Consider the following 14,728-nt stretch of genomic DNA (forward strand, 5'->3'; position numbering starts at 1 on the left):
AGTTTGTAATTTTTGGTGCTTTATGTTTGGTTGTATTGTCTGATCAGAATTAAAGTATTCAGTTAAGACACTCTGTTACATTATGTTTGGTTTTGACCTCACTAAAGTAGGACCAGTTAAAAATAGACACGTACTGATCACATTGCATGTAATTTTCATGCTGCACATCCATGATTGATCTATATCGTTTGATTGTATTGGTATATGAGACCATTAATGGGTCGAGTCACGATAAATGTGACGAAGGCCGCTTTGATCCTATATTGATATAGTCAATGGACGAGATTATTCGGAAATACATTTTCAGTGATAGCAATTTTGAGCTTATAAGGTTATACACACCTTAAGGAGTCATATGGTGCCCAAGTGGGAGATTGTTGGATTTAAATCTAATTAAATCTATTTGTGGGCACATATGATTAATCTGTGTGTATTGCTATCCTTCAGGATAACCCACTAAAGTGATCAATTAATTTGGGTTAATAGGTATTTAAATAAATCATGGGGTTATATGTGCAGATACCAGGTTGTAATTATAATTTGATAAGGGGCCAAATTACAAATGTATAACACCTATATATATGGGGTTATGGTCCCTAATCTAGGGTTAGCCACTCTCATTCTCTTATCCCCATCTAAAGAGATCCATAAGGGAGAAACCCTAAGATTAGAAGATCATCAAAACCCTAATCAAGTTTTCCTCAATGGATTCAGGTATATGCTTCCGCTCCTTTTGATTCTTGTTAATCTCTTTGAATTAATCATGGCTTTAAGATTCAGATCTTAAATTTTAGATCTAACATATTATTCTTGGATGTAGATGCTTGATTCAAGCCAAGATTCTTGTTCATATCTTGAGAAAGATCAACAAATGCATGCCCACCTCAAGTTTTAAAGGCATGCAATTTTAAGGAGCAAGACATCGTTTGGCAATAAAAGATTGTGTCTTATCTAAGAGATTGTGTCTTATTAACTTGATCAATAAGCTAGTAGAGCTATTTGGTGACAAAAAAATAGGAGGATATTATTTTGGAGATTGTGTCTTTTGCAAGTAGCTTTTGGAAAGCTATCTCAAGTAGCGTTTGTCTTTGAGAAGGATCTTTATATACTATCAAATTTTTTTGAGCAAGATACTATCAATTTTTTTCTACCGTTTTTACCCCCTAATAATTAGGGCAAATGAAAGCTACTACCCCACCCAAAAAAACCTAGCCCTTTTCCTTACCCATATAAGAAAATATATAAAATAAGAAAAGAAAGAAAGAAATTAATAAGTAGGTAAATAAATAAATAAATTCCTTCAAAAAAATAAATAAATAAATGAGTGTTGAATAATTCTAATTTTATATCAATAATATTGCATGTCCTTTTTAGTCATTTAACAAATTTAAGCTAGTTGTACAACTACTTTTGCCAAACAGCTTTACTTCAATCAGCTAGCTATACAGCTATCTGCTTTTACCTATAATTTCACAGCTTTCAGCTAGCTTAACAGCTTTCAGCTATAATCTCGCAGTTTTTAGCTAGTTTTGCCAAACAGAGCCAGAGTCTACGACAGATTATATTAATAATGCACTAAAACCTTTTTTGGATTAATACAATACAAGAAGATTTGGGATTTAATGAACTAATTCAAATATTACTCTTACTCTGACGCGTTATTTTCTCAACCTAAATCACGCTCCTGACAAATGATGCCGCGTACAAGTCATCAAATAATTAAGAGCTGTTGTAATATACTAAAGAAATGAAACAAGAGACAAAAAACAAGAGAAGAAGAGAAATTGTAATCTTTTTATTCACCATTTCCATTTCCATACATCGTACAATTTATAGATACATGATGGAATACAAAAGAACATGAAATTAATAGTCCACATACAAAGTAATATCCACATACATTTTGTCTTTTAGATATCAACAAAATATCTTTTAGATATCAACAAAATATCTTTTAGATTTCAACACCCCCCCTTGGACATTACTTCGAAATGTCAATGCCTCGTTAAAAACCTCGCTAGAAAAACCCAATGGGATAAAAACTAGTCGAGGAAAAGAGTACACGATATTAGTAGATTCTTGTTGCATTAGTTGCCTCATTAAAAACCTTTAACTAAGAAAACCATGTTGGACAAAACTTAGCAAAGGGAAAAAAAGTACAACTATAGATCTTCGGGATCCAAACTTGTGTTGCATTAATTGCCTCATTAAAAACCTTTAGCTAAAAAAACCATGTGGGACAAAACTTAGCAAAAGAAAAAAAAGAGTACAATTATAGTCCTTCAAGGCACAATCTTCGGGATTGCGTTGAAAATTCGCTCCCCCTGATGATAACAATCTTCTGAGTCTATGCTAAGAAAAACCCAGTGGGACAAAACTTAACCAAAAGGGGCAAATTATGATAATAGACCTTCAGGGTCCAATCTTCAGGATTGTTCTTTAAGAATTTGCTCCCCCTGAAGAAGATAGTCTTTCAAGTCTATGCATATTGTGAACATATTTCTCATAAGTTGATGTAGGCAGAGATTTAGTGAACAAATCTGCAAGATTGTTACTTGAGCGAACTTTTTCGATGGTGATTTCGCCATTCTTTTGGAGCTCATGTGGATAAAAGAATTTTGGGGTAATATATTTTGTCATGGTTCCTTTTACATATCCACTGCTCATTTGTACAACACAAGCTGCATTGTCTTCATAAAGGATAGTGGGGGGAATATTATCTTTCGCTAGACCACACAAGCCACAAATATGTCGTATCAACGATCTTAATCATACACATTCTCGTGAGGTCTCATATAAAGTGATAATCTCTGAGTGGTTAGAAGTAGTCACCATGGTCTGCTTAACAGACCTCTAAGAAACAACAGTATCACCACAGAGAAAAACATAACCAGTTTAGAATCTGGCGTTATGGGGATCAGACATGTAGCCAGTGTCCTAATAGCCCACCAATATCATATCTTGGTTTCTTTTATAGAATAGTCCAAGATCTTTTGTACCTTGAAGATAGCGAAGGAAATGTTTAATGATATTCCATTGCATCCTTGTAGGATAAGCACTATACCTTGCTAGCAAGTTCACCGCAAATGCAATATCAAGTCTGGTGCAATTTGCGAGATAAAGAAGTGCTCCAATGGTGCTCAGATAGGGAACTTATGGCCCTAACATTTCTTCATTATCTTCTTTGGGTCTAAATGGGTCTTTATCCACTTCGAGGGACTAGACGAATATTGGTGTGCTAAGTGGATGAGATTTATCCATATAAAATCTTTCCAAAACCTTTTTCACATAGGTTGACTGGTGTAGAAAAATTCTTTCTGGGAAAATGCTCGATCTGCAGGCCGAGACAAAACTTGGTTTTTCCCAAGTCTTTCATTTCAAACTCCATCTTAGGCATGAGCTAGCTTCTGTAAGCTCCTTGTGCGTTCCAATAACATTTATATCATTAATATAGACTGGTATAATACATAAGCCATTTTCAAATTTCTTTATAAACACATAAGGGCATACATCATTATTTGCATATCTCCTCTTCAGGAGGAACTTACTCAGTCGGTTATACCACGTTCTATCCGCCTGTTTCAAGTCGTATAACGACCTTTATAATTTAATGCTATATATGTTGCGATTCTTGTTTTCTCTTAATTCAGGAATTTTAAGTCCATCAGGGACTTTCATATAAAAATATTAGCGTCTAATGACTCATATAAAAATATGGTCATGATGTACATATACTGCATATATAAATTCATAGTTTCTGCCATAGGTATTAACTTGCGGAACGTAATACAATCACTAATAGGAGAATATTTTACATCTAAATCGATGTTGGGTCTCTGCGTGAACCCATTGAGCTATGAATCTCGCTTTATATCTCACCACCTTACAATTCTCATTTATTTTTCTTATGAAGACTCATTTATATCCTACATGGATATATTGACTACAGGTTCAAAATTCTTTAGTGAGTTCAGCTCAGCCTCAATTGTCATTTTCCATCTCACCTAGTCTGAGTGCTTCAAGCACTCTATTACCGACTTAGGTTCTGGATCCAGATTATTTTCAAAGATAGTAAGAGCAACTATAGAGGTAACTATGTTGTCGACAACTTTTATATTTCTATTATATATTTCTCCTTTTTTACAAATTCGTGGCCACTTTAATTATTATTTTATGTCAACCAAATCCTCATCATTTCCCTTAACAATTGGATTTGGCCGTTCCGCATCTCCAGTATTGTGATTATCAAGTGCACGTGCAATTTACTGAAGATTACATCTTCAGGATGAACCTCTTCTGGAGGTTATGAGAGTGATTGTCTTTCTATATATATAATTTAGTTTGCCGCGGACTTTTATCTTTTACACTAATATGTTTTATATGCTTCTGGCACAATATGCTTCTGGCATACCAAATCATCAATGATATATTCAACATGAATATGTGGCTTAGTCACTCTTTTCTTAGCAGATCATCACTCTTTTCTTAGCAGATTATCATGTGAACTTCTGGTTCAGTTTGACTAGTACGTGGATATAAATATTAAAGATCTTTTTCATCAATGGAATTTCTTAACATTTTTTTTTTGGTCAATGAAAAATATTTATATTCATCACCAAATTTTGAAATGAGAGAGCTACAAAGAACTACCAGAGTAAAGAATCTCTGGCAACCAAAAATAGAAAAAACCACAAACTAATTACAATTTTCCTATTTTATCTCTCAAGTGTTCAGGTATATCTTCATTTAGTATCTTTAATAGCAATGTAATTTTAATCTCTCTGACCAGTTGATCGGGACTGCGGCTTTTTTGTTGAAAAGTCCTCATATTTCTCTCCTTCCATATCCAGTAAACAGCCACGGAAAATACCATTCTTTTTATCCTCTTCATAAAACCAACCCCCTTCAAGTTGTTGCTGTACCATCTCAAAACCTGATCCCAACTACAAGACCTCCATGGAAACTCTAACCATGCCATCAGTTTGTTCCAGACATAAGAAGAGTATCGGCAATCAAAAAATAAGTGATTCCTGGTCTCTAGGTAATTACCAGTATCAGCACACAGTATACATTGATTAATATCTAACATACCCATGTTACACAGCCTGTCTTTGGTCAGAAGCTTCGATAGGACTGCAAGCCATAAGATGATTGAATGCTTGGGGTAATGTAAGCCTCCCCATACTGTATTCACCCAGGGAGCAACAGCTGTGAATTGAGAAATAGCACTGTATATAGATGAAATTTTCATTTTACCTTCATTGTGACATTTAGCAATGCTCCTAAAGAGATTGTTCACATCCCCAAATCTGCATATCGCTATATTCCTCACCTTTAGAACTTGTCTCCACATCCAAGAATCATTTCTCTTTGGTTGCACTTGCCAGATATCCTGATTTTTTAAGTAGTGCCCATGTATCCATTTTATCCATAATAGATCCTTTTTAGAATGAATCATCCATATCATTTTGATAGCAGCAGAATAATTCCACAGTTTTGCGGAGTATAGACCCAATCCTCCTAAATTCTTGGCCTTACAAACTTCTGCCCAGGAGACAAGGTGGATTTTGTTCCCCCACAAGAATGCAGAACATAGCTTATCAATTTTCTCCAGTACCTTAATTGGCAAAATATAATTGCTTGTCCAATATATTTGAATCCCCAATATAACAGTCTTGATTAGTTGGATTCTCCCAGCATAAGATAATTTTCCCCTGGATTGCCAGTTTTGGAGCTGGTCTGATATCTTTGAAATCAGAGGTGAGCAGTCCAAAAAAGAGAGCCTCTTTGAAACTAAGGGTAATCCTAAATATCTCATAGGTAATGAACCCTCGGGGAAGTTTAAGTATGAACATATTTGTTCTTTTGTGTTTTCTTCAATCCCACTCATGATAACAGAGCTTTTACAAGAGTTGGCCTCCAGTCCAGAAACTCTACTAAATTCCTGCAGACAGTTGTTAATTTTAGCAATTGAATCTATGTCAGCTCTACAGAAGAGGAGCAAATCATCAGCGAAAATCAAGTGTGTAATCCCCATCCTTGCACATTTCGGATGATACTTGAACATACTTTCAGTACTGAGGGTTTTGAGTTTCCTGGATAGATATTCCATTCCAAGCACAAACAAATAAGGAGATAATGGATCCCCTTGTCTCAAGCCTCTAGCCCCCTTAAAATACCCATGTAATGAACCATTAATTGACAAGGAGAACTTAGGCGTAGAGATGCATTCCATTACCCATGTGATCAAATTTTCAGGGAAACCCAGACCTGTCAACATATACTTGATAAAACTCCAATTGATAGTGTCAAAAGCCTTTCTTAAATCAATGTTGAGGACAGCTCTTGGAGAGAGTTTCTTCCTGTCATAATGCTTTAATAGTTCATGGGCTAGGAGGATATTGTTAGAAACAAGTCTACCCTTAACAAATGCACTTTGTGCATCATCAATCAGAAAACCAATCACTTTCTAAATTCTGGTGGCAATGATTTTTGATATTATTTTGTATACACAGTTGCAGCAAGAAATAGGCCTATAGTCAGATGGATATCTGGCGTTGAGGATTTTAGGCACTAAAGTTATAGAGGTTGAGTTGAAGGTATTGAGGAGCTTACCAGTGTAAAAGAATTCACCCACTGCTTTACACATATCATCTTTGATAATATCCCATGCAGTTTTGAAAAAAGATGCACTAAAGCCATCTGGACCAGGGCTTTTATCATCTGACATAGTAAAAACCGCATGCTTAATTTCATCTCTAGTGACAGGAGAACCAAGAATTTCCCTTTGATTTGATGAGAGGACAGGACCATTTGCTATAGTTTCCAGATCAGGCTCAGAAGTGATTCCAGAAAATCCCAGCAAGCTCTTGTAATAGTTTATAAGCTCATTAATAATTGTATCCATATCAGATATTCTATTCCCATCCTCAGTATATGTAGGCGTCAAAAAATGCTAAAAGATATCCAAATACAGCTCAAGAGGAAATCATCCAAAAAGGCAAAAGAACACAAGTATAGACTGTCTCACAGGCGAGACAGTCTTTACTGTCTCACCTGGCGAGACAGTCTTTACTGTCTCGCCCGGCGAGACAGACTTTTACTGTCTCGCCCAGGCGAGACAGTTTTCACTGTCTCGCCCCCGCCGAGACAGCTATTTACTGTCTCGCCGTGCGAGACAGAATTTACTGTCTCGCACACGAGACAGTTATCAGTGGTTCAAGAAACTGTTTTGCAACCGTCGACACGTGGCCACAAACTGTTCAAGAACGTGGGAAACGTCGTGGGCGAGAATCAAGTGAATAACTGCCAGAATAACGGAGTTTGAAACGTGGGAAAGCAGTTACATCAAAAACTGCCAGAAATGTTGATAGTATTTTACTGTCTCGCTGGGCGAGACAGCAAATTTACTGTCTCGCTAGGCGAGACAGCAAACACTGTCTCGCCCGCCGAGACAGCAAATGCTGTCTCGCGAGCACTGTTCATCCTATGGGCATAAATACCCCCTGAAATCGATTTTCTAAGGAGGGCGGATCATTTTTGAGCACTTCAGAGCAATCCAGAGCAGAGAGAGAGCAGAGGTGCTGATCTTACGGCCAATCCTTGATAATCAGGCTTTGACTTGTGGTTTATATGCAGCCGTTCGTGCCACCATGTATGGCTTGCCTGTCAGCGCAAGGCATTTCTGTGCTTTGTTCGAGCTTTATAATTCAGATTCGAACACTTTTCTGACCCGGCAAGGGGAGTTGGGTTTGGCTCTTCACGAGATGCACAGGATTTCTGGCTTACCCATGGGACAGATGTTGTATCAGGAATACTTTCCCTCCAACCATGAATTAAGTCCGCTGAAGGATCGTATGCCTGATCGCTACGAGACTCTATGGGATCTCACTTGCCACTATCATATAGCTTTGGCGCAGTCTGAGCCTTTAGCAAAGAGGACTAAGACATTCGTGAGTCTGAAGCAGTTTGCCAATTATTTGTTCAAGAATCTGGAGAGTAATTCTGGCGAGGCTATTTGTGAGTTGGCTCCACTTACTCCCTCAGGGGTGAACAATCTGCTGAAGAAGATTGGCTCTCATTCTTATACCACTAGCAGTTCTGAGGGTGGCTTTCCTGCAGGGACCAAGTTCAAATCATTCTTGTGGCATGCTACCGCACCGATTCGACCAATGACTCTTCTTGCCGGTTATCTCGCTATCTGGTTGAAGAAGTGCGTTGTTCCATATCAGTCTGGCGATGCCTTGCCCTTGGAAGTGCTCTATCCAGCAGTTCAGCTCGCCTACAAGAAAGAACTCTCACTTCTTCCGGTGATGGTGGCTAACATTCACCGAGGACTTCGACAGCTTTCTGGTGCCTTTACACGGAAGGAAAGTGATTTGCCGGGTCAGATTCCCACCATTAAGACGGAGCTCCCGTACACTTACTTGATGGCTTGGTTCGTCCTTCACCGTTCCGATATGATGTCGGTACCGAGCGCCACAGATCATTCCGTTCCTTTACTACAGTTGCTTGAGAACGGCAAGTGGGAGGGGCGCGGATTTTCTGACATCAGACAACAGCTGCAGGTCCACAAGTGTTGGACATTTTCCACTTGCTTTCCGTTGTTCTCCGGTCGATACGGCGATTGTTTGATAGATGAGGAGAGGCCGAGAGAGTATCGAACTCACTTGGACATTGGCTGCTTTAACTGGCTGGTGAACATTAGGCCAGGTTATCTGACTTTTCGGGTGAGGGATCAGTGCTTCATAGAGCCATATCTACCCTGTCGATTCGCTCGTCAGTTTGGCTACGATCAGCTTTACGTCGGGAATCCTCGTCAGCAGCTTCGGGCCCACGGCGGTTTGGTAGATGGTCTCCGTGCGTGGTTGTGGACCGTGACTGGCTGTACTGGTGCTAAATTCAGTCTCCCGAGTACTGATCGGCAGTTGAACCTCACTTTCTTAAGCTGCAAGTGGTTGTTAGCAGCCAACAAGACTATCCCCGTGAAGCCGATTGCAGAGTTAGAGGCCGAGGAAGCTTCTCAGGTTGATTCCCGTAGGATTTGGGAAAATGCCCGATCACAGAGGACACGGAACAAGACTCGTCGGATTGATGAAGAGGGAAAGAAGACCTTTCATTCCGCAGACGAGGCTTCAGGGGGAGATCCTGAAGGTTATGAAGACTTTTCCGAGCGAGGTTTGCTATTCATCTTTTCCTTCCATCTTCCAGAAATATTGAAACTGACTATGGTTTGATGTTTCAGGGACCACAGTTGACCAGGATGAAGAGTTCCGCCCCCCTTCCCAGGCGAGACCTTCGATTATTGTCCCTGCTGCTAGGCGGAAGAGATTAGCCCGAATTTAAGCCCTACCTCGATTCCAAGATAAACTTGATTAGGGACATAGGATGTCCGGATCTAGCGACGGCTATGGTTGATGACCTTGATCGCTTAGAGCGTGAGCTTCAGATGTTTCATGAGCTCCGGGATACAGGTGCCTCTTCATTCGTTGCTGCCGAGTTGGATGCTCGCTTACAGACATGGCGCAGTACTCGGATGGTTGCTGAGCTCGAGATTCAGGTGCAGCGGGACCGCATAGATCGAGTTGAGGCTGATTTCGCCACTAGATCTTCTTTCCTCGAGGAGCTTGATTCTCAGATAGATCAGCTCCGACGAGAACTCCGTGAGAAGGAAGACACAAAGATGCAGAATCAGCAAGCAAATGCTGCTTTATCTGATGAGCTGAAGTCCTTGAAGCAGAGACTGGCTGAGACAGAGGAGGATGCTGTGAGGACTTTAGCTGCGAACGAAGAGTCTGTTAGAGCTGAGTTGCAGGAGGAGCTTAGACGCTCTTATGACGAGAAGTTATCTGAATTCAGTCAGCAGATTCTTAGCCATGGGCTTGATGTATGATTTTATTTGCTGAAAACCTTGACATTTGATTCTCTTTAGTGGAATTGGTTTTTATCTTTATCTTTATTATGATTCCTCATCACGTTTGAAATGATTGACCATAATACTCATAGGATTTTTGGCAAACCCCCAGCCTTCAACGGGTTTGATTAGCCTTTACCGACTACCGTTTGAGTCGGGCTAGCATGCGGATTATCGGAATCCGTTCCGCATGTAACGTTGTGCTAAGGGAATGAACTCCCTTAGACTTCGTGCTATGATGTCGAATACATAGACTTCGCCATTGTTACGGGAATAGGCTACCCGGCGACACGTGTTAGGTGTTGACTTTAGGATTTTTTGGCTAACCCCCAGCCTTCAACGGGTTTGATTAGCCTTTACCGACTACCGTTTGAGTCGGGCTAGCATGCGGATTGTCGGAATCCGTTCCGCATGTAACGTTGTGCTAAGGGAATGAACTCCCTTAGACTTCGTGCTATGATGTCGAATACATAGACTTCGCCATTGTTACGGGAATAGGCTACCCGGCGACACGTGTTAGGTGTTGACTTTAGGATTTTTGGCTAACCCCCAGCCTTCAACGGGTTTGATTAGCCTTTACCGACTACCGTTTGAGTCGGGCTAGCATGCGGATTGTCGGAATCCGTTCCGCATGTAACGTTGTGCTAAGGGAATGAACTCCCTTAGACTTCGTGCTATGATGTCGAATACATAGACTTCGCCATTGTTACGGGAATAGGCTACCCGGCGACACGTGTTAGGTGTTGACTTTAGGATTTTTGGCTAACCCCCAGCCTTCAACGGGTTTGATTAGCCTTTACCGACTACCGTTTGAGTCGGGCTAGCATGCGGATTGTCTAACTCCGTTCGCATGTAACGTTGTGCTAAGAGAATGAATTCTCTTAGACTTCGTGCTATGATGTCGAATACATAGACTTCGCCATTGTTACGGGAATAGGCTACCCGGCAACACGTGTTAGGTGTTGACTTTATCCCTACTTAGGTTTCGGGATAAAATACCCCAGACTGGTCTTCTGGTGTCTTTTTCTACGGCGAAAGACTAAACCGGCGACGCGTGTTAGGCGTCGGCATATCCCTTCTTAGGATTCAGGATGACATTCCCCATGCGTGTAAGGCATGGATTTTGGTGTTATTAATGACGACCTGCCACAATGTTGAATATGTGGACGGGTGTTCTTTTTAACGGTTAAGAACTAACCGGCAGCGCAGGTTAAGCGCAGACTTATCCTTGCTTAGGTTTCAGGATAAAATACCCCAGAATCAGACTCTGGTGTCTTTTTGTGCGGAAAAAGACTAAACCGGCAGCGCGTGTTAGGCGCAGACTTATCCCTGCTTAGGATTCGGGATAAACTTCCTAGGATGAATCCTAGATTGATAGATTCTTAGAAAAGGTTGGTGCGGGAAAGGAAGAATTTTATATTCTATTTCCCGGTCTTCTTTTAGGGTGAAGGCGAACCCAACAGACAAGGAAGGAAGAATTTTATATTCTATTCCCTGATTCTGGAAAGGAAGAATTTTATATTCTATTTCCAGCGAAGAAGAAACTAGAAGTGGGGTGTCCACTCCGAGAATCTGGAAAATTTAGATAAACTTGCCTTTTATAGGATGGGTTATCTAAACTGAAGATGAGTTCTTCGTTTATCGAAGTGAAATTTTCAACTCCGGTTATAACCATGAACAAGGTTTAACCAAAGAGAAAAAGGGAAGGAGTTCTTTCGTTTATCGAAAAGGGACTCCGAACTGAAAGTGGACCTCTTGTTCATGGAGAGAATCAAGAGGGCCAGAAAAACGTTTTTGGTGGACTCACTGTCAATTGAAATTGATCAGTGAGGGATTTTGGTGGTGACAATGATTTTGGGTTATCCTCTAGAATATTAAGTGTAATATTCTTCAAGGAACTTCCCGGTAAATGGGTTATCCTGAACATACTAGGGATAGTATTTTTTCAGGAACTTCCCATTTATTGGCATTAATTGCCTGGCGCCCTCTTGAGTAATCAGGCGATATGCGCCGTTTGAATAGACTGTGTCTATTACAAACGGTCCTTCCCATTTGGGTTCGAATTTACCTTTCTTCTTGGAAGTGAGGATTATTGGTCGGCGAGCAGCGAGGACCAGATCTCCTTCCTTGAAGCTTCTCTGTCGGACTCTTTTGTTAAAAGCCCTAGACATCCTGGCCTGATAAAACTCAATTTGCTGTTGAGCTTCCAAGCGCTTTTCATCCAACCTCTCAAGCTCTTCGAGACGCTTCTGATGCTGTTCTTCTGTCGTCATCTCTGTTGCGAGGGTGATCCGAAGGGATGGAATCTGAATTTCCAGCGGTAGCACAGCTTCACATCCGTATACCAGCGAATACGGGGTGACACCTGTGGGCGTGCGTATGGTGGTGCGATAAGCCCAGAGTGCTTCACCGAGTTTATCATCCCAGTCTCGTTTATTGTTCTTCACGAGCTTCGACAGGATCTTAATGATTGTCTTGTTAAACGCCTCCGCTAATCCATTTGCGGCGGGATAATAAGGCGTTGACGAAACATCTTCAATTTTAAACTTGTCACAAAACCTGATGAAGGCGTTGCTTATGAACTGTGGACCGTTGTCATGAATGATCCGTTTTGGCACGCCGTGTCTGTAGATGATGTGATGCTTGATGAAATTGATGACGTTGTTCGTCTTTACTTCTTTAAGTGGAATCGCTTCAGCCCACTTTGAGAAGTAATCCGTAATGGCGAGGATGAATCGATCACCTTTGACTGAAGGGGGAAAAATAGGACCGACAATGTCCATACCCCATGTCTCGAACAGCCAGGACGTGGTTGACGTGTGTAACTGCTCCGGTGGTTGGTGCATATAATTTGCATGTATCTGACAGGCATGACACTCCCGAGCGTATTCAATTGCGTCCCGAGCGTATTCAATTGCGTCACGAACCGTCTTTGCTGTTGTTTGACAGGTTTGGCATCCGGCTTGATGTCAAGGCGGTGCATTGCCACATTGGGGTCGAGTCCTGGCATATCTTCATAGTTCCAGGCGAAGACGATTAGGGCAATTAATTCCTCCTTCTCATCTGGAGGAAGACTACCGCTGATGAATATGGGCTTTGGATTGGCCTCATTGCCCATATTAATTTGGACTACTTCATCTTCGGTTGGTGGTTCTCTCTGTTCGAACCTATCACCGTACTGCATGTTTAGGTGATGAACCCATGGGTCTTCCCACGTTGGCATTTGATCGTCATCCTCCAACGTAGATGGATCAGCTGTAGTCATGTTTGACATTAAGGTTTTGAACATTTCTCCCAAACTTGTGTCGGAATCCTCAGCTGAAGAATCTGGCAAGTACCCATCCTTAGCTTTGTTAGCAATTTGATCGATAATTTGCCAACCACATTCGTCATCTGATGAGACATAGCCTAAGCCTCTCTTGTGACGGTAATAGTCATCGGGTTTTCCTTTTGGTACGTATGCCGCTTTGACTGGGATATGGGATCCTCGATCGAAGTATAAACCTTCTCCGAGTGTGAAATCATATCCTTGTTTTTCTATGAGCATGCGCGCTTCCGGACTATACTTAGATAAATGCAGACCAGATTTGTCTTCATCCTCGTCTTCTCTTAGGAAATGATCTGGCAACGGAAGATTTTCTCCTTTACCATAAATCACTTCTTTTTGTCCCCCTACTTTGGCAGGAATAATACGGGTTGTTCTGAAAGAATGCTGGAGACTTCTCTTTGTTACATAGGATGATCGGAGCGGCATACATAAATCTGGGTTATCATATAATCCCTTTATCGCATCATTAAGAGACAAGGAGTACTCTAAATCATGATTTATTTCAATATCAGCAAGTTGCCAGTTACAACCGCCATTTGACGATTGCTCATCATCAAGATTGATTACAAAGGGTACAATGTCATTTAAAACAAAACCGCCATTGTAATCGAATCCGGCCTTGGAATCAGCTTCTTCTCCGCTGTCCGTGCCTTGGATCGATGGTTCCGTGTCAGATTCGTTACCATAAAGGAGAGAATCAGTGAAGTAATTCTCATACCCTTTGAATGGTTGCTTATCTGCGACCACCGTCCTGACCCTTCCATCAGTGTCGACATATTTCAAACACTGATGTAAGGTGGAGGGAACTATAACATTACTATGGATCCAAGGCCGACCCAATAGTAAATTATAGGATGTCTCAGCATCTATCACGTAACACGTGACCTCCGTCTTCAGATCGCCCATTTGGCATTTTATTCGGATCTTCCCCAAAGGCCTTGACCCGCTGGTGCTGAATCCGTAAATGACTATACCTGTAGACGCCAATTTGCTGACTGGAATGCCAAGGCTATGCATTAGGCGAAGCGGCATAATGCTCACAGCGGAACCCGGATCTACTTGGATTCGGTTGACCTCGCTGGAACCAATGTACCCGACAAAATACAATGGCCGATCATGGTTTGAATTCTTCGTCTGCATGTCTTCTTTGGTGAAGGTGATGCAGGGAATGTTCTTAGCTGCCACATTGCACTGTTGAGCTAACAGTTCTAGTTCCTCAGGCGCCGGTTTGATCCGAGTGAGGAATGCTTCTGAATCGGCCAAGGCCTCTTGCAATGCTTCTCTAGTTTCTTTAGACAGCCGCAGCAACTCATATAGCGTTATCCGCGCTGGAATATTAGCTAGCTGAGCCATGATGTCGAAGGCGCGCGGAGTTTTCGAACTCTCCGGTTTATCCTTCCCAATCGGACGACTGAAACGAGATTGCTTCGGATTTTGAACCTCCTCGGGCCTCTTTCCTTTATGTTTATCTACCGGCTGTCGTAGAG

General features: G+C 41.2%; 1 protein-coding gene across 1 annotated transcript; it reads right to left on the reverse strand.

Annotated features, from left to right (window-relative positions):
* Positions 4,700-6,907, reverse strand: LOC109846249. The gene is made up of 2 exons (XM_020415472.1): positions 6,616-6,907; positions 4,700-6,270 (listed from the first exon to the last, which is right to left on the reverse strand). Exons 1-2 carry the CDS (start codon positions 6,905-6,907, stop codon positions 4,700-4,702), a joined length of 1,863 nt encoding a protein of 620 aa, XP_020271061.1.

Source organism: Asparagus officinalis, chromosome 6 (assembly GCF_001876935.1).
Source record: "Asparagus officinalis chromosome 6, Aspof.V1, whole genome shotgun sequence".
Classification (NCBI taxonomy): domain Eukaryota; kingdom Viridiplantae; phylum Streptophyta; class Magnoliopsida; order Asparagales; family Asparagaceae; genus Asparagus; species Asparagus officinalis.